Consider the following 25,780-nt stretch of genomic DNA (forward strand, 5'->3'; position numbering starts at 1 on the left):
AGATCTGAACAAAGGGTGGACTTTGGCTTAAGGCAGGGGTATCTACTGCACTACTGAATTCCCTTGGCACAGACAACACTGAGTAAAGCAAGGCGTATGGAGCGAGGCGTACCTTTGATTTTCTGTTTGTACTCCTCTGGCCGGTGGAGGTACATGGCGGCCGCGTCTCCGTTCAGCGGGTCGATGGGGTTGGGGTATGCCAGCAGCTGAGGCAGGAACGACTCAAAGATATTGGTGAGATCTGTGGGAGTGGACGAGAGAGAGAGCGAGACACAGAGATATCGATAAAACAGGCCACAATGAACTAAGACTTTGCTAAAATATTGACTTTTACAATTAAAGCATTCTTTAAAAAAACATCCTTTCCGACATAACTGCAGATTTGACATGACCGGATAGGTGATAGTTATGTAATCGAACCCTTGCTTACACCTATCCAATCATTTTAGGATAAGTGATGAGTAAAGGGCCTCTATGTAAAAAAAAAAAAAAAAAAAACATCCTGCCAGAGGAAGGCCCTTCCACTAGACATACGGTTGCAGGCCTTGCTTTGTCTCTGCAAGAAAATTAACGCTCAATGGAAAATGTGCAATGCTGCAGATGTCTACTGGATGCAATGATATATATATATATATACTAGATGACTGCTAGGGGGCGCTGTGTTGAAGTCACAGTGCCTCCATCTTGGCACTCCCCCTCCATTGGAAGCTATAGAAATCAGTTGAATAATGTCTACATTCGTTTTTACCACATTTATTATAGACACTTTAATGTATACTTTCAATTATATTATGTAAGCTAAACATTTACAAATAATGAATAAATACAAAACATTTTCCTTAAAGTATAATTTTTGTAGATTATTAATGTTATTGTCCCCACTACAACAACAAAATACTTAAATACATGTAATATAGTCCTTGAAACATTTAATTGAAATACTGTAGAATTCCATTAATTCCTATGGAGTACTGCTCCTACTGGGGAGTGCCAATAGGCTCTATGCACGCATCACTTCCGCATTGGCGTAAGGATGCTTGGACATTTCCGGTTACCGGAAAAAAAACAGACAGTGACAGTAGGCAGAGATGTGATGGCAGAGATGAAGTTTACAAGGTGTTTGCTGGAGTTGCCTAAAGTATCTGTTAATGATATACGGAGGGTCGTCCGGACATCCAGTACGACACCATGTAAGTACAAATATGATCTGAAAATACACATTATTGGGTAAAACTTTAGACTGACTGTAACCCAGTGTTTTAGACATCAAATCAAGTGTATTTGGTCCCTACCCATAATCAAGACCTAAAGTAGACAATGCTTCATTGATTGGGTTGTTTTTGTCTCAACCCCTCCACTACAGTTCTGGAAATCTAATTTGTTAGAGCTCTCAAAGTCCATTCAAAAACACTGGCAAAGCCCACAGTAGCCAAACCAAACATATTGCCTAATTAACTTGAGTGACTTATCTCGAACAAAAACAAAGCCGCGGTCCAAAACACACAGAACGAACCATGCGCAGAATGAACCTGGGAGGCTTCAGAACTTCAGTAATAACTCTGTAATCTTCTGATAAGAAATCCATTCCGTTCCATATTGATTAGTCTCTAGAAACATCAGTTTCTATAAGTGCAGTGGTAAGTTATAGCCATGTTTGGCGTCCCGTGTGGGTTCATGTGAAAACCCCAGTGAAAGTAAATAGTGAGAGCTAATGAAACATCTGTTGTGGATAATCACAAGGTCATCTACACCAGTGTGCTGCTGTCTTAACCTTGTAGAGCAGGGGGGGTCAACCTCATTCCATGCAGGGCCTAGTGGCTGCTGGTTTTTGGTTTCTCCTTTCAGTTAAGACCTAGACAACCAGGTGAGGGGAGTTCCTTACTAAATCAGAGATCATAATTCATCAATCAAGTACAAAGGCGGAGAGAAACCCTGCAGACACTCAGCCCTCCGTGGAACGAGTTTGTAGAGAGACTGGTCATTATTACTGAGGAATTAATTGCAATATGGAGGGGGGTAAGAGATGAGGACAGAGTGAGAAACAGAGGCACACAGAGACAGAGAGAGAGACAGAGAGAGAACCAGTGCGGTTCTGTTCTCTCAGCTGAAGAGTTGTTCATTATTAGTGTGAGGAGATGCAGCTAGGCCCACCTGTTTTCTGACTTTGCTGGCTCAGGCCTTTTCCCCTGTAATCCTCTTACTGTGGGTAGCTGACCGCGCTCCGCTCCTACATGAAGCCACACCCACTACTTTTTCCTCAAGTGACGCCAGCGGCCATTTTTTAAAAATTATTTTTTACACTGGACAGGGGGGCCGTGGCCCATGTGCCTGTGTCACACATATGCATAAACAGACAAACACACACATACCCAAGCTCTGAGCCACCCCACTCACCATAAAGGGCTGTCCACGTCTGGTTGATGACATCTAAACACACTGTTCCTGACCTGGAGATGAGAGGAGAAGAGAGGGGGTTAAGGAGGCTCTCTTAGACACTTCCTCTCTACACAACAGTGAGGAGCGGCCCAAAGTGAGGTTGGTGACAGAGGAGAATACATTCATTTAAAAATTCACCCCTGAAATGCATGAGGCAATGTTTTCATCATGAGTGTTTTCATGTTTTGTATTCAGGACAGATTATTATGGTCAGTTAACGTAGAGGATAGACTGTTGTTCTGTGTTTTGAATCCTCCAATGCCCACTCTCACCATTTGATCTGGGAGACAAGCCAAACAAACCTTTGATGTCTTTGAATGGACATTCAATGAAAATTGAATCAGATTATGCTACAGGACCTTAGAGATGGGCATGCAAGTGCTTAACAAGGTCATCACTAGATGGTCACTAGATGCTTGCGCAAGCTCATTAGCTATTAGTTCTTCACTACGGGTTAGGGTCAAAAGGTTAGGGCCAGGGTTAAGGTTAGGGCTGGTGGCTTAAGATGGATTTGTGGTTAGAAAAGCTCCAGCAACACAGGACAAGGTTAAGGTAATGAGACTCATGAAAGAGGACACCCTGTCCTATTTCAGTGTTCCTTTCAATCAGAAGTCGTGATCAACTTACGCTTCATCGATGTTGGGATGGAAGATTTTATTCATGAATCCTGCAAACGAAAGAGAAAAAACAACAGCTAAAGAAGATGAGCAATACGCAAATCAACTATAGATGTTACCTGTTACTTCTAGTAAGAGGGAGCCGTACTGCAATGGCAGGCCCTGTAAAACAGAACCTATCCGGTGTTTGTGACAATAATAATACATATCTATATTTTGTGTGTGAACTGAGAATTGAACCCCACCGGCCCCATGCCAACCCCCTACCTATTGAATTGAACCCCACCGGCCCCATGCCAACCCCCTACCTATTGAATTGAACCCCACCGGCCCTATGCCAACCCCCTACCTATTGAATTGAACCCCACCGGCCCTATGCCAACCCCCTACCTATTGAATTGAACCCCACCGGCCCCATGCCAACCCCCTACCTATTGAATTGAACCCCAGCGGCCCCATGCCAACCCCCTACCTATTGAATTGAACCCCAGCGGCCCCATGCCAACCCCCTACCTATTGAATTGAACCCCAGCGGCCCCATGCCAACCCCCTACCTATTGAATTGAACCCCAGCGGCCCCATGCCAACCCCCTACCTATTGACGGGGATTTGAAAGGGTATTTGTCCGGGAGATCTACTCGCACCTTCCAGACGCCCCCCTCGTACGCTGCTGGATGGGAGGAGAGAGAGAGAGGAGGCGGATAAGAGACATGCTACAGGAAAAGATAACATATGCACATCCAATATCTTTGAGCAGCTGCTGGAATATCAAAACAGTTCGGTAAATGGTAGAATTAGAGACTGCACTTCCTAATCTAGACCTATGCTGTCATGTGGTTGATTGGTGACCAACATTTTCACCAATAAACCACATTAGGAACATAGATTGCGGTGTGCAGTGCCTTCTTCTCCATTTATGTACATAGACATGTAGGCTTCAGACCTGGGTTCAAATACATGTGCATTTGAGTATCTGGCATTTTAAAAATAAATCTGTGTATTTGAGTATTTTCAAATACACAGCCCCAAACAAGTACTTTTATTTGAGCATTTGACTGGTTATTTGTAAAAAAATATATATATAAAAAAAAGAAAGAAAGTTGACAGCATTTCCAAATACATGGGAGTGTATTTGAGTATATCAACTACTTTCCAAGTGTATTTCCAAATACATTAAAATATTCAACTACTTGTCTTTTCAAATATAAGATATCTGAATATTTCAAATGTATGTGAAAGTAATTGCGATATCTGAAATAGTATTTAAACCCAGGTCTGGTAGGCTTATATTGTGGTCCTCTGTAGCTCAGCTGGTAGAGCACGGCGCTTGTAACGCCAAGGTAGTGGGTTCGATCCCCGGGACCACCCATACACAAAAATGTATGCGCGCATGACTAAGTCGCTTTGGATAAAAGCGTCTGCTAAATGGCATATTATTATTTTTATTATTATAATATACACTAATGACATCATTGAGGGAGATACTTAATATCAGTACAAGGATTACAGCAGAGAGACTTAACCATAGAAACCCTATGGACATGACACTGCAGGGCTGTAGCCCTTCACACTGGTCAGAGGAACAGTCTTCTCTATACCACTGACATCAACAGTCAGAGGAACAGTCTTCTCCATACCACTGACATCAACAGTCAGAGGAACAGTCTTCTCTATACACTGACATCAACAGCAGAGGAACAGTATTCTCTATACCACTGACATCAACAGCAGAGGAACAGTATTCTCTATACCACTGACATCAACAGCAGAGGAACAGTATTCTCCATACCACTGACATCAACAGTCAGAGGAACAGTCTTCTCTATATACTGACATCAACAGCAGAGGAACAGTCTTCTCCATACCACTGACATCAACAGTCAGAGGAACAGTCTTCTCTATATCACTGACATCAACAGTCAGAGGAACAGTCTTCACACTGGTCAGAGGAACAGTCTTCTCCATACCACTGACATCAACAGTCAGAGGAACAGTCTTCTCACTGGTCAGAGGAACAGTCTTCTCTATACCACTGACATCAACAGCAGAGGAACAGTATTCTCTATACCACTGACATCAACAGTCAGAGGAACAGTCTTCTCACTGGTCAGAGGAACAGTCTTCTCTATACCACTGACATCAACAGCAGAGGAACAGTCTTCACACTGGTCAGAGGAACAGTCTTCACACTGGTCAGAGGAACAGTCTTCTCCATACCACTGACATCAACAGTCAGAGGAACAGTCTTCTCACTGGTCAGAGGAACAGTCTTCTCTATACCACTGACATCAACAGCAGAGGAACAGTCTTCACACTGGTCAGAGGAACAGTCTTCACACTGGTCAGAGGAACAGTCTTCTCCATACCACTGACATCAACAGTCAGAGGAACAGTCTTCTCACTGGTCAGAGGAACAGTCTTCTCTATACCACTGACATCAACAGCAGAGGAACAGTCTTCACACTGGTCAGAGGAACAGTCTTCTCTATACCACTGACATCAACAGCAGAGGAACAGTCTTCTCTATACCACTGACATCAACAGTGAGAGGAACAGGCAGCATAATGGTAAAATGAGCAGTAGAGTATTTTAGCCATAGGCAGCGAAGAGTTCTTTACTTCCAGATCAATCTCTATAACAAAGACATCCCATGACTGGGTTCCAATGGAGAGGGGTTGTGTGTGTCATGAACTACCAGAATACCTGGCGCAGAATAAGAGCGTGGTGCCGAACTGGAACGGGACAGCACATTTTTTTATTTTTTTATTTTTTTTTTAGTCATTTAGCAGACGCTCTTATCCAGAGCGACTTACAGGAGCAATTAGGGTTAAGTGCCTTGCTTAAGGACACATCGACAGATTTTTCACCTAGTCGGCTCGGGGATTAGAACCAGCGACCTTTCGGTTACTGGCACTACGCTCTTACCCACTAAGCTACCTGCCGCCCCATGCATGCATGCATGCACACACTCAGAAAACAGACACTAGTGTATGTACTCCAAAGAGTCCTTTCTCAGAATACTGTTCTGTCTGCATCGTAACCACACACACACACACACACACACACACTCTCTCTCTCTTTATTGCTGTGTAATCAGGGGAGCGTTTGGTGAGACAGATGTTGTGAAAAACACGGTGAGAAGTATCTCCACCTACACCTCCTCTATAGGCCACGTTCCAATCCATTTTCCTCTCCTGCCCCCGTAAACTTCACTCAGCGTTCAAAACAGAACAGGAGGCTGACATTCCTGTGGTAGTTGACTTGAGGGCCTGGCTTCAGTCCAACGGGCCCATAACTGAATCTCTGTTGTGGTAGCTGACCGGAGGGCCTGGCTTCAGTCCAACGGGACCATCGTAACTGAATCTCTGTTGTGGTAGCTGACCGGAGGTCCTGGATTCAGTCCAATGGGACCATCGTAACTGAATCTCTGTTGTGGTAGCTGACCGGAGGGCCTGGCTTCAGTCCAATGGGACCATCTTAACTCAATCTCTGTTGTGGTACTCCGTTATGAGTAAACATCAGACATGATAGTGATTCATAACATGACATACAGTATGAAAACATACTTGAAACCTGTTGTCTGGAAGTGATAGTTAGTGGTTTTCCACTTCAAAGTAAACGTTTGTCAGACGCTTTCAGACCTCAAAAGTGGTTTAGTCTGGGATAATTTTGTAATGAACTAGGCGATCACTTTAACAATGGAGAATGTATGAAGTTATTTATTTAGGGGCGGGACATAAAAACATAAGGCAGTTAATAGGTAAATAGGACAGAAACATTTCCATAACATGAGCAGCTCACATCTATAGAAATGATTTGAATAAGAAAAAACACTTACTTCCTTGTTGTCCATAAAACTTAACTACAAATTCATTGAGTCCACTGAGGATTGTGACTTCGTGCTTGCTTTCGATGCTGTGTTCAAGGAGGTTAAGGCTAATGGCCATTGGACACACTGGATTTGAATTACACAACGACCTGAAACTCTAGCGGAGGTGGCTGTGCCTAAATAAATAATGCATCTCTCATTTTTTTATTCCTCTTTGTTTTGGTCACAGAAATGTTTGACCTCATTAATATGATAATGCACCTGTTGATGGGGGAAACGCTTTCTCTGTGGAATGTCATCACAAGCTTCCTCACAAGGGAGTTGAGGAGAGAACACTATAGACGGGTTGGTTGTTTAGCAACAAAACCGACGCTTGCGCAACTATGGGGCAAAACAGACAGGTTGGCTTAGATTGTTGACAACATGTAAACAATATTTAGTCTCCAATGTTTATTGAAAACATAAATATATTTGCACAATGTGCACTTGTCTCAAATACATCGTTACAGTTGTTGCTTAGCTAGCTAGTGGATTTTTGCCATATTAGCATAGACGTGACATCAGTCAAAACACCTCAGAACAACACATGGTATCAAGAACAAGATGAAACTAGCTGAAACGAGCCACCTACGATTCCCCACATGGCAGTTTCTTGTCATTGTTGCCATCTGACCATCCAGAATCACAACAGCTCCTGCCCTCCTGCCCCATTGAAGCGTGTGCATCGTTTTCATGACGTTGTCAGCCAACCGGTCTACCCGACCTTCTCCCTCTCCCTCCGTCTCTCTCGCGCAATGAGAAGAGAATAGCTTGTGACAGGTAATGAAAACCAATCAATGGGAACAAAATCCACTGAGGCTTTCCTCGACTACCCTCTGATCTGTCAGTATGTCTATGAAATCAATGTCAACAATTAGTTGTATTATTACATTTCCTTGATATCCGCGCGCGCGCACACCCTACTCTGCTGATCCAGATGTGGTACCCATCCTGCAGAGGTGCCACAGCTGTGCCAAAACGCAGCCCTGACCTACACACATTAACCCCTCCACCCTACTCTCCTCCTCCCCTCAAACTCTGACAGATGATCTCACCATCTCTAATCACCATTCTCCAGGAAAGGGGGACCAACCATCAGGGCCAGCAGTTCAGATTCCAGGGGCACTCCGTTTTCCAAATCCCTTTTTCGAACACACACACCCTCACTAGGCAACATGATACAGTACAGACAGGAGATGACAGTAAGACCCAGAGACAGCTGGTTTCACCACACTGCTACTGTTCTCAACCTGGCCTTTTACCACACTGCTACTGTTCTCAACCTGGCCTTTTACCACACTGCTACTGTTCTCAACCTGGCCTTTTACCACACTGCTACTGTTCTCAACCTGGCCTTTCACCACACTGCTACTGTTCTCAACCTGGCCTTTTACCACACGTCTACTGTTCTCAACCTGGCCTTTTACCACACGCCTACTGTTCTCAACCTGGCCTTTTACCACACTGCTACTGTTCTCAACCTGGCCTTTTACCACACGCCTACTGTTCTCAACCTGGCCTTTTACCACACGTCTACTGTTCTCAACCTGGCCTTTTACCACACGCCTACTGTTCTCAACCTGGCCTTTTACCACACTGCTACTGTTCTCAACCTGGCCTTTTACCACACGTCTACTGTTCTCAACCTGGCCTTTTACCACACGCCTACTGTTCTCAACCTGGCCTTTTACCACACGTCTACTGTTCTCAACCTGGCCTTTTACCACACGTCTACTGTTCTCAACCTGGCCTTTTACCACACGTCTACTGTTCTCAACCTGGCCTTTTACCACACGTCTACTGTTCTCAACCTGGCCTTTTACCACACGTCTACTGTTCTCAACCTGGCCTTTTACCACACGCCTACTGTTCTCAACCTGGCCTTTTACCACACGTCTACTGTTCTCAACCTGGCCTTTTACCACACGCCTACTGTTCTCAACCTGGCCTTTTACCACACTGCTACTGTTCTCAACCTGGCCTTTTACCACACGTCTACTGTTCTCAACCTGGCCTTTTACCACACGCCTACTGTTCTCAACCTGGCCTTTTACCACACGTCTACTGTTCTCAACCTGGCCTTTTACCACACGTCTACTGTTCTCAACCTGGCCTTTTACCACACGCCTACTGTTCTCAACCTGGCCTTTTACCACACGTCTACTGTTCTCAACCTGGCCTTTTACCACACGTCTACTGTTCTCAACCTGGCCTTTTACCACACGCCTACTGTTCTCAACCTGGCCTTTTACCACACGTCTACTGTTCTCAACCTGGCCTTTTACCACACGCCTACTGTTCTCAACCTGGCCTTTTACCACACGTCTACTGTTCTCAACCTGGCCTTTTACCACACGTCTACTGTTCTCAACCTGGCCTTTTACCACACGCCTACTGTTCTCAACCTGGCCTTTTACCACACGCCTACTGTTCTCAACCTGGCCTTTTACCACACTGCTACTGTTCTCACCTGGGGGCTTGGAGTAGTTAACAGCACGTAAGTCAATCTCTGCAGATCTACAACACGTTTCAATGGAGAGTGAGAATCAAATACTTTCAACTACTGGTGTTGCGTTGTGTGGTGTTATGCCGTTTACCTGTTATGTAAGGGGAATATGAGACTTGTCAATCTCTACCCTGGTCCATAACCTGTATCTTTAGCCAACAGTCCTGGTGCCATTGTTGTCATGCCATACATAACATGTAGAACAATAGTCAGAGTTGGCGGCTGAATCAGAGAGGCACATACATCTGGGACTAGGCTTGTGTTTCTCATGTGTTTGACTCCCTCATCTGGAGTGTGACATTCCCATTTAAATTCTATTCCCATGAGAAGATGAATAATCTGCCAGTCTTCGGGTGGATCTCTCTCCTTCCGGCCATTTAATGCCCACGACTCCAAATACACCAAGTTAATTACAGTAATCACTGAGGATGCGTCCCAAATGGCACCCTATTCCCTACATAGTACACTACTTTTGACCAAGTAGTGCACTATGTAGAAGATAGGGGATGGGGATAGGGTGCCCCCTCCTCCCTGAGCACAACTGGTTAAGACCAGGGATATCCCCCATCTCCTGTTACCACTCAGTACAGCATGGGGTCATGTTATCCCCCATCTCCTGTTACCACTCAATACAACATGGGGTCATGTTATCCCCCATCTCCTGTTACCACTCAATACAACATGGGGTCATGTTATCCCCCATCTCCTGTTACCACTCAATACAGCATGGGGTCATGTTATCCCCCATCTCCTGTTACCACTCAATACAACATGGGGTCATGTTATCCCCCATCTCCTGTTACCACTCAGTACAGCATGGGGTCATGTTATCCCCCATCTCCTGTTACCACTCAATACAACATGGGGTCATGTTATTCCATCTCACATCCTACATCATCCAGAGATTTTAGTCTACATCCCACTGTAGTACATTAGAACTAGATTCATGACTCAGAGAGATTACCCACTGCTGGCTGAGGGGAGGGATAGAGATGAGGAGAACACTAGAGAAAGAGAGAGTGGGGGCTAGAGAGAAGAGAAAAACAGCAAAAGAGAAAGGAAGAGGGAGAAACAGAGAGAGAGAGAGAGAGAGAGAGAGAGAGAGAGAGAGAGAGAGAGAGAGAGAGAGAGAGAGAGAGAGACACATAGAGAGACAGAGAGAGAGAGAGACAGAGAGAGAGAGACAGAGACAGAGAGAGAGACAGAGAGAGAGACAGAGAGAGAGACAGAGAGAGAGAGAGAGAGACAGAGAGAGAGACAGAGAGAGAGACAGAGAGAGAGACAGAGAGAGAGACAGAGAGAGAGAGAGAGAGAGAGCCATCATGTTCTGACACAGCAGCAGCTGGCTCTGGAGCCTGACTGGGTATCCCATTAGTGGAGTAGTGACCGACCCACAAAGGGTTCAATCAAACTGAAGATTATTTTAAGCTCTGCAGAACATGCAAGGGCAGATTGAGTGAGTCCACAGCTTGCTTCACCCAGGAAGTGTGCGTTCAGTCTATTGCCCTCAGAAAAGGAAGTATCGTAGTGTGTTGGGTAGTACTTATCCCTTAATGAGGACACAATGTACAGACTTATGTACCCACTATTGACAACAACAAACCCTCCATGTACCTGTCTATGAGTCAATTCAAGACAAGGGATCAAAATGGTTGTTCAATCAAAATGGTTAGGCCTACTCTTTGGCTTTATCTCTGTGTTTATCCAGCCTTCATGTAGCAGCAGGGAATTACTAGTGTGTTTACTAGGGGACAAATGTTCCCCTTGAGGATCGGGAAGGGATGTGTTGGAGGGTAGGGAAGAGAAGGGGGGTTAGGGTTATTCATGGGGTTGAGTTAGAAGTCTCCCCACAGACTGACACTGGCCATGTTGAGCACAGCCACTAAACAGGTTCCAGGCCTACATCTCCAACAGAGCAGAGCCATGTTGAGCACAGCCACTAAACAGGTTCCAGGCCTACATCTCCAACAGAGCAGAGCCATGTTGAGCACAGCCACTAAACAGGTTCCAGGCCTACATCTCCAACAGAGCAGAGCCATGTTGAGCACAGCCACTAAACAGGTTCCAGGCCTACATCTCCAACAGAGCAGAGCCATGTTGAGCACAGCCACTAAACAGGTTCCAGGCCTACATCTCCAACAGAGCAGAGCCATGTTGAGCACAGCCACTAAACAGGTTCCAGGCCTACATCTCCAACAGAGCAGAGCCATGTTGAGCACAGCCACTAAACAGGTTCCAGGCCTACATCTCCAACAGAGCAGAGCCATGTTGAGCACAGCCACTAAACAGGTTCCAGGCCTACATCTCCAACAGAGCAGAGCCATGTTGAGCACAGCCACTAAACAGGTTCCAGGCCTACATCTCCAACAGAGCAGAGCCATGTTGAGCACAGCCACTAAACAGGTTCCAGGCCTACATCTCCAACAGAGCAGAGCCATGTTGAGCACAGCCACTAAACAGGTTCCAGGCCTACATCTCCAACAGAGCAGAGCCATGTTGAGCACAGCCACTAAACAGGTTCCAGGCCTACATCTCCAACAGAGCAGAGCCATGTTGAGCACAGCCACTAAACAGGTTCCAGGCCTGCCAACACTAGACCTGCCTGTGCTCAATGACACGTAGGAGCACTTTTGGCAGAGGACCTACTGATTTTTCTTTCACATTGTCTTGTCACACACACACGCGTAATTAAACACAGACACACACGACAGCAAGACATGAACACAAAACACACAAGAAACCTGCATGCACACAAACAAAAAATACATTCACACAGCAAAAAAAAACTCTATCTCCCTCGTGGCCTGTGAAGCGAACCCGTCCGCCGATGGATTAATGTCAAGGGGTCTCACCGTCCGTCATGATTTAGTGACAGTTTTACGGTCAGACCCACTGTTTTTTATTGAGACAGCCCGGGAAGCCATGTAGCCGTGTATTCACTCATTCTTCCTGCCCAGAAAAGATGTCATTGTCAACTCCACACAGACGTGAAGTGAGGTGAGGGCAGCTCAGGTCTTGGGCTACTAGCCTGTTTAAACTCCAACTGTTACACTGAGTGAAGGACGACGTGAGAAGGTGCAGCATCACACCCTGAACACAGTTGTCTATCCAGCCTGACCGCTACTAAAACAGAGGGAGAGGAGATACACAGATTTACCTACCCTCTCAAACCCTACCGTAATTACATAACAATTAGCAAAGGAACTTCTACTACCTCCAGTTTGATGTCATTATGACGACACAGGAGAAGCAGTCGCTAACTCTCCCTCTCCTCCCTCCTGTCTTCTCCCATCTCATCACTAAGCACCCCCACCATACCCCCACCTGGGATATGTATAGATTTAGTCATAATCTGTGGAGGTCCATCAGGTCAATATCCCGTTACGCACACACATAATGTAACACCTCAGGGGCCCAATCAATCGGCTTCCCTCTGAGACAACAGACATTTTTTCAAGGCAGTGCCTCAGTACGCACTTTGAGATTAGGCCTATACTTGTAATGAAAAATGCTATAGAAATGTTATAAACTATTCAGTAAATACGATGGGCCTTTTCTGTGTTTTTCCACGGCTGCTATAATGTATGGTGTTTGGAGACTCACCAACACGTCTTCCCTAAGGGCCTAGCCACTCAGGTCATTCCGGTCAATACTAAAAATAAAATAAAAAAATACTACTGTCCCTCTCTGACCCGCCCGGAGTAAAAATATCCCCGGAGCAAAAAGACAGAAAACAAACACGATAATTATCATATAAAATGGCTGTGTGTTGTAACGTGGTGTAACCACTCAAAAGTTTTCCCATTTTAGAAAGCAAAGTTTTGGGGAAGTTATTCAGAGACCTGACATGACATTGGCTGGACACGGTGAGGTGAATCCAGCTGTCTTCAAGAAGAATGCAGACCAGACAAAAACATCTCCTGATCAAACTCCATTCAACATAAACAGACAAAAGAAAGATGGCCGTCCCATTCCATGTCTCATTATCTCAGGAGCGTATCAGGCCCACTTCCAAATCCTTGCTGAGCCAAGATATTTAAAAAAGAGAGAGCAAGAGAACACAAAGACAGGAGAAACAAGAATGCTGAAAGAAAAACCTAGTGAGCGCTGAAATAAGATATGCTGAAATACTAATTCAGAAAAGAGAAAGTAGAGAGATGAGGGAGCACTACACAGATGTAGCAAAGAGAAGGAGAGAGGACAGAGACACGGAGGGAGAGAGACAGAGAGCTCAGCCTGGTGAATGCTGACCTAGCCTCACGGCAGATCTGGTGATCATAACAAATCCAAATGACCTCATCACAGCAGATTGCAGGGCCGATGGCTACAGTGATGTCACTGTGTGTGAGTGAGAAGATGATGATGAACCATAAAGGTGCTGAGAGCGCAGAGGCCAATGGCTGGCTGGCAGCATACTCCTTATCGCTGGGGGTCCAGTAGGGCTCTGGTGAAAAGTAGTGCACTATGTAGGGAATAGGGTGCCATTTGGGACACAGTCTCTGTACACCGGCCTTGTGCTGCAGGACAAATATTTACAATACCAATGCCATGGTCAGCTCATTAATTACCCCCTGATTACCTGCATTATTTGTGCTTGATTGAGCTTGCCTGGCGTAAAGGACCAAGAGAATAGACCCAAAACTGCAAACCCTTCCCATCTTGCACTCCAGGCAGGCTAGAGCAAATTAGAATTTGAAAAGGGTGAACTCAGACGTCCTTCTCAGTTGTTCGCCAACGTTCACTGGTGAATTGTGCTTCTGAACACAGGCACGTACACAGACCCTATCTCCCTCTCTCTCTGGGCCCCATGTGCAATCAAAGGCCTTGCAGATGAAAGGCTGGAAATAAAGTAGTCTTTAAGGGTGAGGAGGAAGACCGAGAACTAGAGAAAGAGGCAAATTCAAAAAGCACTGCTGATATTAGGACACGTTGCTGAACTCCACAAAAATAAATCAGAAACAATGCTGTCCTTTCTCACTTTGTCTCAGAGAGATGGAGTGTTGCTATGTGCCAATGCCAAGCAGGATTACTGTGAGTGACCGCACTACACGGAGTCTGGGAAAACAAAACAGGCTGCCAGTGTAGCACGGCAACAGTCCTCGGCCGAGGCCATGGCAACAGGAGGAAAAGTAGGACCGCTCTGAGCCTCAGAGCGTGATTAAATCTGCTCGCCGCCGAGCAAACACTCCCCAGAGTACGCCGCCAGGAAACCCCACTGACCTGCTCCTCTCGCTCTACCGCAGCCCCTCTTCATCCCCCTTATTGCTCATTAACTCCTTATTGAATCACGGACACGACTGCAGAGGTTAGCTGGAGAGTTAGCCTAGCATTAGCCTGCACTGACAGAGCTGGGTTCATTGAGCTAGCATATAGCTAGCGGCCTCTGGAGTATATAGGCCTTGTGCCTTCAAGGGTGATAGCATAGCCAAACTCCTGAGGATCCACCAAGTTAGTCATTTTATTTTCATCAACATTTAGAGATGGGCTGTCTTGAATGAATCGCAAAAAATGTGAAAGATGAAGACCACTTACTGAGACAGGCTATTAGGCTTTTGCTTTAAGAGTAGCAAAGCAATTAGCCTAAACAATGTCAATTTAACAAACTTGGCTAAGGTGAAAAGGCCATATCATTGAAGGGTTGGGTGTTGTCGTCCTCCCTCCTCTACTCCTTCTGAGAGCCCTGGTCTGCAGTGATAAGTGAATGCAGGTGGGGCGCCGCGGTAGGAGGGAGTGGGACTGCTGCAGCCTTCCACCAGCTGTTCTCACTTCCCTTTCCTGCCTTCGCCTCAGGGAAGGGTTGCGTGTCGACTTTTACTCACTGTCCCAAACACTCCTCCAACACTGCTCTGGGGCTTCTCAACTGGAGCCCTGTTGAACAGGACAACTACAGTCTCTCAAACTAGGGCTGCATCCCATGGGGCTCTGGTCAAAAGTAGTGCACTATGTAGGGAATAGGGTGTGATTTGGGACGCAGCCTAGGGCTTCCACCAACTCTTCTGTAACCACAAGCCTAAATTGTAACGGATGATCCTATAGCTTTTGGCCAAAATAAACCAAGTTGCCACATTGTTTTTCTCCATTTCCTCCCAATTCAGTATTGAACAGGAGCAGCACTATCTAATCCAAAAGGACCTATAGAAGTCAACAATTTAAAAGGTCAACAATATTTTAGGGAATGATTTTCCTACTTCCACTGGTCTGCATATCACAGAACTGCATATCACAGAGCTCATCTTTAAGACACTGGGACAGAGATACAATATAATATGGTCTATTTAATTATGTGCCCTGAGGTGTACAATACACAGACAATCTAGCCTCTGGCATTCCAATTCTATTTCAATCTCATCTATAACCAACTGCTTTTCCCCACTGAGGCTCATCTATAACCAACTGCTTTTCCCCACTGAGGCTCATCTATAACCAACTGCTTTTCCCCACTGAGGCTCATCTATAACCAACTGCTTTTCCCCACTGAGGCTCATCTATAACCAACTGCTTTTCCCCACTGAGGCTCATCTATAACCAACTGCTTTTCCCCACTGAGGCTCATCTATAACCAACTGCTTTTCCCCACTGAGGCTCATCTATAACCAACTGCTTTTCCCCACTGAGGCTCATCTATAACCAACTGCTTTTCCCCACTGAGGCTCATCTATAACCAACTGCTTTTCCCCACTGAGGCTCATCTATAACCAACTGCTTTTCCCCACTGAGGCTCATCTATAACCAACTGCTTTTCCCCACTGAGGCTCATCTATAACCAACTGCTTTTCCCCACTGAGGCTCATCTATAACCAACTGCTTTTCCCCACTGAGGCTCATCTATAACCAACTGCTTTTCCCCGCTGAGGCTCATCTATAACCAACTGCTTTTCCCCGCTGAGGCTCATCTATAACCAACTGCTTTTCCCCACTGAGGCTCATCTATAACCAACTGCTTTTCCCCACTGAGGCTCATCTATAACCAACTGCTTTTCCCCACTGAGGCTCATCTATAACCAACTGCTTTTCCCTACTGAGGCTCATCTATAACCAACTGCTTTTCCCCACTGATGCTCATCTATAACCAACTGCTTTTCCCCACTGATGCTCATCTATAACCAACTGCTTTTCCCCACTGATGCTCATCTATAACCAACTGCTTTTCCCCACTGAGGCTCATCTATAACCAACTGCTTTTCCCCACTGATGCTCATCTATAACCAACTGCTTTTCCCCACTGAGGCTCATCTATAACCAACTGCTTTTCCCCACTGAGGCTCATCTATAACCATCTGCTTTTCCCCACTGATGCTCATCTATAACCAACTGCTTTTCCCCACTGAGGCTCATCTATAACCAACTGCTTTTCCCCACTGAGGCTCATCTATAACCAACTGCTTTTCCCCACTGAGGCTCATCTATAACCAACTGCTTTTCCCCACTGATGCTCATCTATAACCAACTGCTTTTCCCCACTGATGCTCATCTATAACCAACTGCTTTTCCCCACTGAGGCTCATCTATAACCAACTGCTTTTCCCCACTGATGCTCATCTATAACCAACTGCTTTTCCCCACTGATGCTCATCTATAACCAACTGCTTTTCCCCACTGAGGCTCATCTATAACCAACTGCTTTTCCCCACTGATGCTCATCTATAACCAACTGCTTTTCCCCACTGAGGCTTGGGGAGTGGAGTACAAGCAGTAGAATGCTGCCATGCTACATGCTGGAGATGTACTGGTCACAGACCGTACTATGCTACATGCTGGGGATGTACTGGTCACAGACTGTACTATCCTACATGCTGGGGATGTACTGGTCAAAGACTGTACTATGCTACATGCTGGAGATGTACTGGTCAGACAGTACTATGGTAAATGGTCACAGCTGGTACTTTGGACGGGTGACACATCTGGATTTGGCTAACAAAACAACATGGAGGAATTAAGGAGAAGTGGATCCCCCTACTTTTGCTCCAGAGGTCCAATTGGCAACATGGCGGCAGGTAGCTTAGTGGTTAAGACCGTTGTGCCAGTAACCGAAAGGTCGCTGGTTCTAATCCTCGAGCCGACTAGGTGAAAAATCTGTCGATGTGCCCTTGAGCAACGCACTTAACCCTAATTGCTCATGTAAGTCGCTCTGGATAAGAGTGTCTGCTAAATGACTAAAATGTAAATGTTCTCAGCAATATAAAAAAAAATTAAATCTCAAACTTATTTCTTGTCCCTCTGCAGCAGACATAGCCTACTATGGTAAGAAATGTGTTTGGAACATCAAATCACAATAAAATTACAGTATTGAATCATAATAATAATAAGCCATTTAGCAGACGCTTTTTATCCAAAGCAACTTACAGTCATGTGCGCATACATTTTTACGTATATGTGGGGTCCCGGGGATCGAACCCACTACCCTGGCGTTACAAGCCCCACGCTCTACCAATTGAGCTACAGAGGACCATAATATAGAATCATGATGCATCAGATTTTATTGGATCAAATTACATAGCCTATATGATTTGCGACTGCTAGACTAATTGATCCACCCTTTCCCAGGCTCTCTAGCAGCCAGGCCCAGAGAGACACACCCTGCCTGGGGGTAGAGGCCTTGTTAGTACCTCCCTGTCCCTGGTGCTACCGTCTACCCCTTGGGGTGGGGCTGCCTGTGACAGTGATACGTTACAAAACCAGTCTAAACCTATGTGACCCAGAAACAACACTGACTAACAGAACATTCATGGGGCACGCACAACATTGTGGAACATTCAGATAGAAATATGTTATGTAGAACAAACATGCCACTGACATGTAGAATAAGGAATCATGTCTGCAACAGTCTACTAGTCTTTTTCTTTGGAATACCTGCCATTTAGGGGCCTACCTTCTGTAACAATCTAAAATGTTTACCACCTGAATGTGACCCTGCTAGTTTAAAAAGCCTTTATGAACATGGCATTCACAACTAACCCAGCAGCACAGGGTTGTGTCTGTTCCCAGAGAGAGCTAGCTAGATCAGTGAGCTACACTACAGTACAGGTGGTTTCCAGGGCCTAGCTTTCCCTCTCTCGGTCTCCTCTCTGGTGTGAAATCCCACCCACCGCAATAATAATGACTCCCTCCCTGAGTGAGCACTCCTCTCCTCTCTCCTCCACACTAGCTCAACAATCTATTTACAGAGCATTGTACCACGTACGATCAAACCACCAAACCAGGCATCCATCCATAAGCAGGCAGGCTTGTGATTGCATTAGTTTGAATGGGGAGGACTGAGGAAAACAAAATGCTAGGCAATTGCTTAATGACTGCTGCTCACTGTAGCTAAGAATAAAGAAGATGTGGAAAGAGACAGGACGTCATTGGCAGCTTGTTGTGGGGGTGGGGTGGGGGCATGGCTGTACCTAGCAGCAGCCTTTGTCGGAGTGCTGGTAAGTGAGTGAAATTAATCATTGCACACAAACGGGGCTGCTTTTAGTGAGCTGATCCAGGGAGAGCCACAGAGAGAGACCCATCACCAGATACAGTCCAGGGAAGTGGATAGGACTGATCACTGTACACATTCACTTCACTCTCATTTGCCTTGTATTTAACTAGCTGATCGGCTATGGCGCAGGCTGTAATATGGTTATAATAAGGTAACATTGCTACTCCAGAGTATGATCAACATGTAACCTAGTGTTTCAAACCGTTGGAAAGGACAAGCCTGGAACACACAGGCGGCAGCAGCAACAGCCCCAACATGACGGGAGACAAAGACAGGAACTTGGAGTCCATCTGTTTTTCCTGAGACGACTCAGCCATGCGGGTAGGAAGCCCTTACAGAGGGCCTCAAATCTCCCACTGTCACAGAAGCCCTGATCCAAGACCCTGGAAAACAAAGCCTGTCACTCAAGTCTGGGCCCCTGCTATAGAACCCTGAACGAGATTTAGGAATCGTAACACACAACTAAAACCACTGGCTCCTTCCCTACAGTGTGCCAGCAATCTAGTTAGCGCAGCCCTGTAACAAAGGGGCCGGTGCAGTGAAGGGCCTGTTCAGTGTGACATCACATGGACTGACACAGCAGCAGAGGGAGGGGGGTCACACGGTTCCTGTAAGGGCAGACAAAGGCGTGCTGATGCGGGCCGGATGTCAGACGAGAGAGCGCAATGGGGCCGAACCCGGGACAGATAAAGCCCAGGATTGGTATTCCACTCAGTGACTGCCTGATTGACTCTTTACTTGGGATGTGTGTGTGGTGGAATGGGGGGGAGGCAGTCTAATAAGAAAGGAAGCGTTCCTGCCAGCCCCCCCCCCCCCGCCGTTCCTGCCAGCCCAACCCTTCGCTCCCTTACTTCTGGGGTCACTTCGGCAAAGACAACGTAACACATGCACACAGACCACCTCACCCAATGGACCCCATCCCCCACCACACACAAAAATATGCTGAGTTGAGTGACGGACCTTGAGGCAGGCGACTCCAGGAATTATGATGGATAACTCAGCCCAGCGAAGCATGTGAAAACACAGGCCACCCCCGTCTCCCATAGCACAGCCTCCCTGAAGATTCACTGGCTGTCTGACATGCTTCAGAGAACCGCTATCCAATCACTTGTTATGGGGCTTTCACTTGGGGATTCAGGCCCTAACCAGCCCAGCCTGAGAGAGGTTTAACCGTACAAAACAATATGTCTGGATATTAATATCCATAATAATAAATATCCATATCCTGATTAACTCTCAAGTAATGAAAATGTGTCACTGAAGAGATGGCCATTCATTGGACACTTCTCAGTACAACACAAGATGTGCAACATCAGCAAAATGACATAAGCAAGAAGCTGACTACATTGAAGTTCCCTACATGTTTAAGGGCACCTTCAGAGGCCTTGGGAAAAGTTATTCCCTTGATGTGACTGCGAGGACAACTTCTCAGTGCTTAGGGTTAAGCCTCATGTACCTTTGCAATACTTGGCTAAGTGTAGGATACACCTACTCTCAATACTAAGTGCATACTTTCAAATACAAAAAAATATTTTTTAAATGTATTTTTTCTTCTAACAGCTGAAACAGCCAACAATGGCTCACATATTATTTTGACCATGTGTTTAAGAACAAGAGGGATTTTTGTTCCACTCTCTCCCAGTCTTTTAAACCCTAGTATATAGTCGTTCCGTACTGCGATAGTGCTACAGATAATAGCCCATTGTACTCCGTTGGTTGTGAAGTCCCGGGGGCTTCCAGTTCAATAGCCAGGGTAAATGACAGAATAATGAGGCTCTCTCAGGTCTTCACGAGCACCGCTTCATACCCAAGTGCACCTTCACAGATCAATGCAAAGCCTACATGATGTTGTTGAAAAGACGCCTATCTAGTGAAGTACTGCCCAGGCAGGTGAAGGAGTGAGGACACAGGGTTAGGCTTATTCCCACCAGACGAGATGCTGAGAATAAAAAATTCAGTACAATATGTCACCAATGAACTGGAAATATTCAAGCAGTCAATCAGTCAGTGTAATTTAGCTATAACAGTCCAATATAAACAGTAGATAAGTGGATTTATATAGTAGATTATAGGTCTTTCATATTGCAGAGATTACTGATGCAAGATCCATTGCCACTCAGACAGCAAGCTTTTGATGTGGTGTGAGTGATCAAGAGAGAGACAGAAAGAGGGAAAGGAGAGAGCAGGGAGAGAGACAGATGAGAGAGACAGAAGAGAGGGAGAGAGAGACAGATGAGAGAGACAGAAGAGAGGGAGAGAGAGACAGATGAGAGAGACAGAAGAGAGGGAGAGAGAGACAGATGAGAGAGACAGAAGAGAGGGAGAGAGAGACAGATGAGAGAGACAGATGAGAGGGAGAGAGAGACAAGAGAGGGAGAGCCTACAGTAGCCTGAAGTCTAACAAGACATTCCATACCTCTACCGGGCCTATTTCATTAAATCTGGTGGACAGATCTGACCTATTACATGTTGTTCGCTGGCTTAGGAAGAGCTTAAGCCCCTATGCTACATTACCAGGTCATTCTGACATTCATTTCTGACATGAATTCCCTATCGAGCCTGCTCCAGATTTTTCAGCTCTCTTGTGCCGCAGCAAATTAAGCGTATGGTTCGTTCTGGGTGTCAGTCAGCCCATAAGAAGTCCCTCTCCAAAGCTGGTGTTAGTTTCGGGTTTTGGTTACATGGGGGAGGCTGTGGTGATCTGGAGCACAGAGAGATGACTGTGCTGTGCTGCCCACCGCAGGGACACACTCCACACAAAACAGCTGCCCAGTTTCCCCGACCCCAGCCCCCCTAATACACAAGTAAGGACAACAAGCTTAGATGAGGTCCGCACAAGCGTGCCATGCATGCACACAACAAATGTCATTCTTTTTTTGAACATATGCCCCACACACAGGTCCTTGTATGTGACTGCGCAGGTGGCTTCCAGTAAGAGTAAACCTGCTCTGACCCCTCACAGATACAGTGGGATCTTCAGAGGCCAGTGGGGGTTCAAGTCACAGCGCTACACTGTTGCATGCTCTCAATACACCGTCATGGCTGCCATGCAGGCTACAGACAAGAGCCGAAAAACTAGCTGAAACAAACCCTGTCACTAGCAAGGAGCACTTATACAAAAGCCTTAGGGAGGACGGCACAATAAATAAGCCAGTGAGTAGCAGGCTGGAGAATACCGCATGTCTCAAACTTGTGGAAGTCAATATGAGGATTTGGTTTGAAAACGGTAAAGTAGGCCTAATGACAGTAGTGACTGCTATCCACGGGAGGCCAGTATAAAAAATAAAATAATGTATGCACTCACTAACTGTAAGTCGCTCTGGATAAGAGCGTCTGCTAAATGACTAAAATGTAAAATGTAAATGTATCCACATTTTACTCCTGTAACTACACCCAAGGAGAAAATAAAATGGAACAAGTAGGCTAATAGCTTAACTAGAGTTAAACGGTTCAGCAGCAAGTATTGATTAAGTTTTCTTCACCCTACCCAAAACTAGAAAAAACAACTGCATTTGTTCAACAACTTTTTCCTTATGGCACTTGCTTTTGAGACTCTCAGTGGAGTTAGGGCTTAATCTTGTTTGTGGTTTCCTCCAACCCCCTCCTCCTACCCCATATTTGACCAAGAACTGAGGTCACTCCATCAGCTGTTCCTAGTCCCACCCTCTAGTGGTTTCCGGGTAGTAACAGACCTACCCAATCATTAAACTCGGTTCCACTGCAGGGCACACTGGGGACAAAAACAAAACATCTTTTTTTTCCCCCCCACTCCTCCTGAATCTTGCAAGTAACTTCAAATACCTAGAATACTTTTCAATAACTTTGCACTGTATTTTGTATACGCTAAAGAAAATAAACTTCAAAAACAGTTTTGTAAATGGGAGTCCTGTTGCCTTTATACATGTACAAAGAAAATAACAAAGGCAGAAAAGGATCTATAACAAAATGGAAACTCTCGAGCTGTTGGTGAATGCAAAAGTACAGAATTCAACAGCGCACAGCACAACGCAGATTCATGAAGCCCCACAAACCCAGATGGTTCATCCGTAGTTCTCTAGCCAATGGTTCTTTAGTTGTTATCGAAATATGAGAATTAGCTAGGCTTAATAGAATAACGTCCACTCCACACAATGTTTCTATGCAAACTATTCTATTGCGCAATGCAGCCATGTTATGATAGATAAAACCCCAATATTTATGCCTACCTAGCAAAGCATACTTGTCAGCTAATCAAATAAATACATTGGTATTTTCGTGAATAACAACAAAACTATTCATATTTTGAAAATGGAAAATTACAAAATAGCTAGCTATATTTCGAAGAGGACCAAATCACAGATAGGCCGAATGTTAATGTTAATTTTGTCGTCGAGACACAGTGATAGTCGAAATAAACCAGTTTTATGGCGTCGCGTTATGTAAACAAACGTGATAAGTCAGCATCAAAATGGGATCAAAAGTAATTTAGCTAATAGCCTCCATGACCGCAGGCTTGGACTGGTCTTAATCGATGTTCGTCATTTCGGTTCATAATATATACACGATATAAAAATCGTGATGTTTAATTTGCATTTTCCATAACTAGTTAAGTTAACGTAGCTATCTAAGTCACCTCGAGCAAAACAGGATGCCTGTTTGTGTAACGTTAGCTAGCCAGCCAAAAAAAAATGTTTTATGGGCTAGCTAGCTACTGTACCACGTCAAGAATAGACTGAGCTTTGTTTATACACCTGGCTGGTTTGAAAAAGACGAAACAAACAAATTATACTCCTTGATCCAACATTTAAAAATGGTTTTAAAAACAAGATAGCTAAAGCTAACTATCAAACATTAGCAACAAACTTGGCAACAACACATTCTATCAGTCTCTGTGCCTGGTCTGGTTAATTAACTAGCTAACTAACGTTGGCTAGGCATCCTGCATGCAATTCATCAAGGTAACGTTAGCTAGCTATCTACGCCAAGTTATCTACTGTAGCTAGATAGCATTAGAAATACACTTTTGTTATGGACATAGCTATTGTCATTAAACGTGAGCAATAGTCAATACTATTAATTTATTATACATATACAAACTCTGCATTTCAAGCAGCTGTCATTACTAGCCATCTGTAGCAAGATGGAAAACCACAGAAACATTTTTGCTAACTGGTGTAAAACGTTAGCAACTAGCTAGAAATCTTCTCTCTGTTATTTATGTTCTGAAAGGATACAGTTTCACCACGTCAGTATCCATTCGCCTTTTACCCGGACTTGGAGACGACATTTTTATATTCCACTGTAGAACACCAAGCCGTAAACTGATGGCAGCTCGAACGTCTAGATGTAGTATCCCAAAGTTTACATTTGCTTTCGTCGCAAATGCCTACAACGAAATATTTCCACGTCCCCAACTCTATCTGCAGCAATTTATAGCCCGTCTCTCGCTGCCTGCCTAGCTCTCACTGTCCTGAAGCTTCTGCTATCCCTCCGCCGATCGCGTCATATACACGAGACAAAAAACATCAACATAAATGGCAAAGTTGTGTTAGTAGTCTTTATAGATTTATCAACGTAAAAATGTTAGATTGGGAAGCTGCCACATAGCTAAGTTATTATGCTGCCTATGCCTTTATTTTGACTATAGACTGAGATCTTTTAATATGAAAATAAACTGTTTGCTTTACAAAGCATACAATTGGATTTAAAAAAGGTGGTAATGGCACTCCTTGTGGCTCATGTCTCTCTGAGCACCTTTCTCACACCGGACTATTCCATTACGTAGCGGCAGACAGCAGGATCTATTTCCTATTTATCCCCAGCCCTGCTCAGGCCAGCGCAAGCTGCACACGGTGTAGTCCACCCAACAACCCCAATCCAGCCACACACACTCACAGCCTACTCATCAATCGCAAGGTCAAAGACGCTGCTAAGGCAAAATAAAATACACAAATAGAGCAGAGGGCCTCATTAATCACTGTGCTGCTCCAGTTTTCAGTGTCAGTGTGGGGTGGGGAAACCGGAGGGTGACCTTGTGTGTAATTGACCAATAAAGTGATCTTAATTAATCTTTATCTTAATTAAATGGGTGTTTGAACATAAAAGCTTGCATTAATCCTTGATGCAAAAATCTAAAACGCATGCTTGTCAGATTCCTCCTCCAACAACAAAGCATGAATATCTTATGTATTTTGATTCCCGAGATCGGAAATATTGTATTATTTTCATGGACACGTCCTTCTCCGTGGGATTGCTTCCAGTTCCGACAGATTCACCCCCTACATGTGGCATATTTGCTTGACTACCCTTCTCTCCCCCAGGGGTGAATGCACAGATGTTGGGTGGCAACTGGCAAGGCAGACCCCAGATGGTTAACATTGACAGTCCATAGGACACAGCCTCTCTCTCGAAATACAATTACCAGAATGGACATCCCCATTCAAGTCAACGTTCCTTAATAGGATCACACTTAGTACCTTTCCAGAATCCCTTAATGCAAATACATGTTAAGGATTTCTACCCTCTATAAATGCAATGATGTATCAAGGACAAGCTCACGGTTATCTTCTGCTCTCATAACAGCAATGTTTTTCTTCTCTACTAACTGCAGGCTCTTTTTCTAATATATTACCATTGGTTGTGTAAGTCAGACTAATAGGCTACATAATTTATTATGCCTCAACCTGCGTAGCATTACTAGTACTAAGCTTGGCTGATTCTGAGAGGTGAAGGAAACACTGCAGGTGTTGTATGGTTTTAAATGAGAGCAGACAAAATGGCCACCACGGAGGACCCTGAAATGCAACTTCACTGACACTGTAATTAATAATGGGCTGACCTTGAGTACCTCAGAGTGTGGAACCACAGGACAGCCCGGGAAGAGTTAGGGCTATTGTGTAGGTCAT

The 25,780-nt window shown here is 45.1% G+C and overlaps 1 protein-coding gene across 3 annotated transcripts in view; it reads right to left on the bottom strand.

Moving 5' to 3' along the window:
- The window catches only part of LOC311140455 (ubiquitin-conjugating enzyme E2 H), a 28,635-nt gene extending 4,015 nt beyond the window's left edge, over positions 1-24,620 (bottom strand). Inside the window, exons 1-6 of one of the 3 annotated variants that reach the window (XM_084175519.1) lie at positions 24,110-24,620; positions 6,892-6,968; positions 3,649-3,723; positions 3,064-3,103; positions 2,395-2,447; positions 113-241 (exon numbers count right to left, since the gene is read on the bottom strand). In XM_084175519.1, coding sequence (XP_084031645.1) covers positions 113-241; positions 2,395-2,447; positions 3,064-3,103; positions 3,649-3,723; positions 6,892-6,968; positions 24,110-24,162 — 427 coding nt within the window. In that variant the 5' untranslated portion in view covers positions 24,163-24,620. Of the gene's footprint in view, positions 1-112; positions 242-2,394; positions 2,448-3,063; positions 3,104-3,172; positions 3,284-3,648; positions 3,724-6,891; positions 6,969-24,109 lie in introns of those variants that run through there. The other 2 variants (XM_084175520.1, XM_084175521.1) reach the window with 2 other exon arrangements.
- Between the last annotated feature and the right edge of the window lie 1,160 nt (positions 24,621-25,780).

Source organism: Coregonus lavaretus, assembly GCF_964263955.1.
Source record: "Coregonus lavaretus genome assembly, chromosome: 13".
Classification (NCBI taxonomy): domain Eukaryota; kingdom Metazoa; phylum Chordata; class Actinopteri; order Salmoniformes; family Salmonidae; genus Coregonus; species Coregonus lavaretus.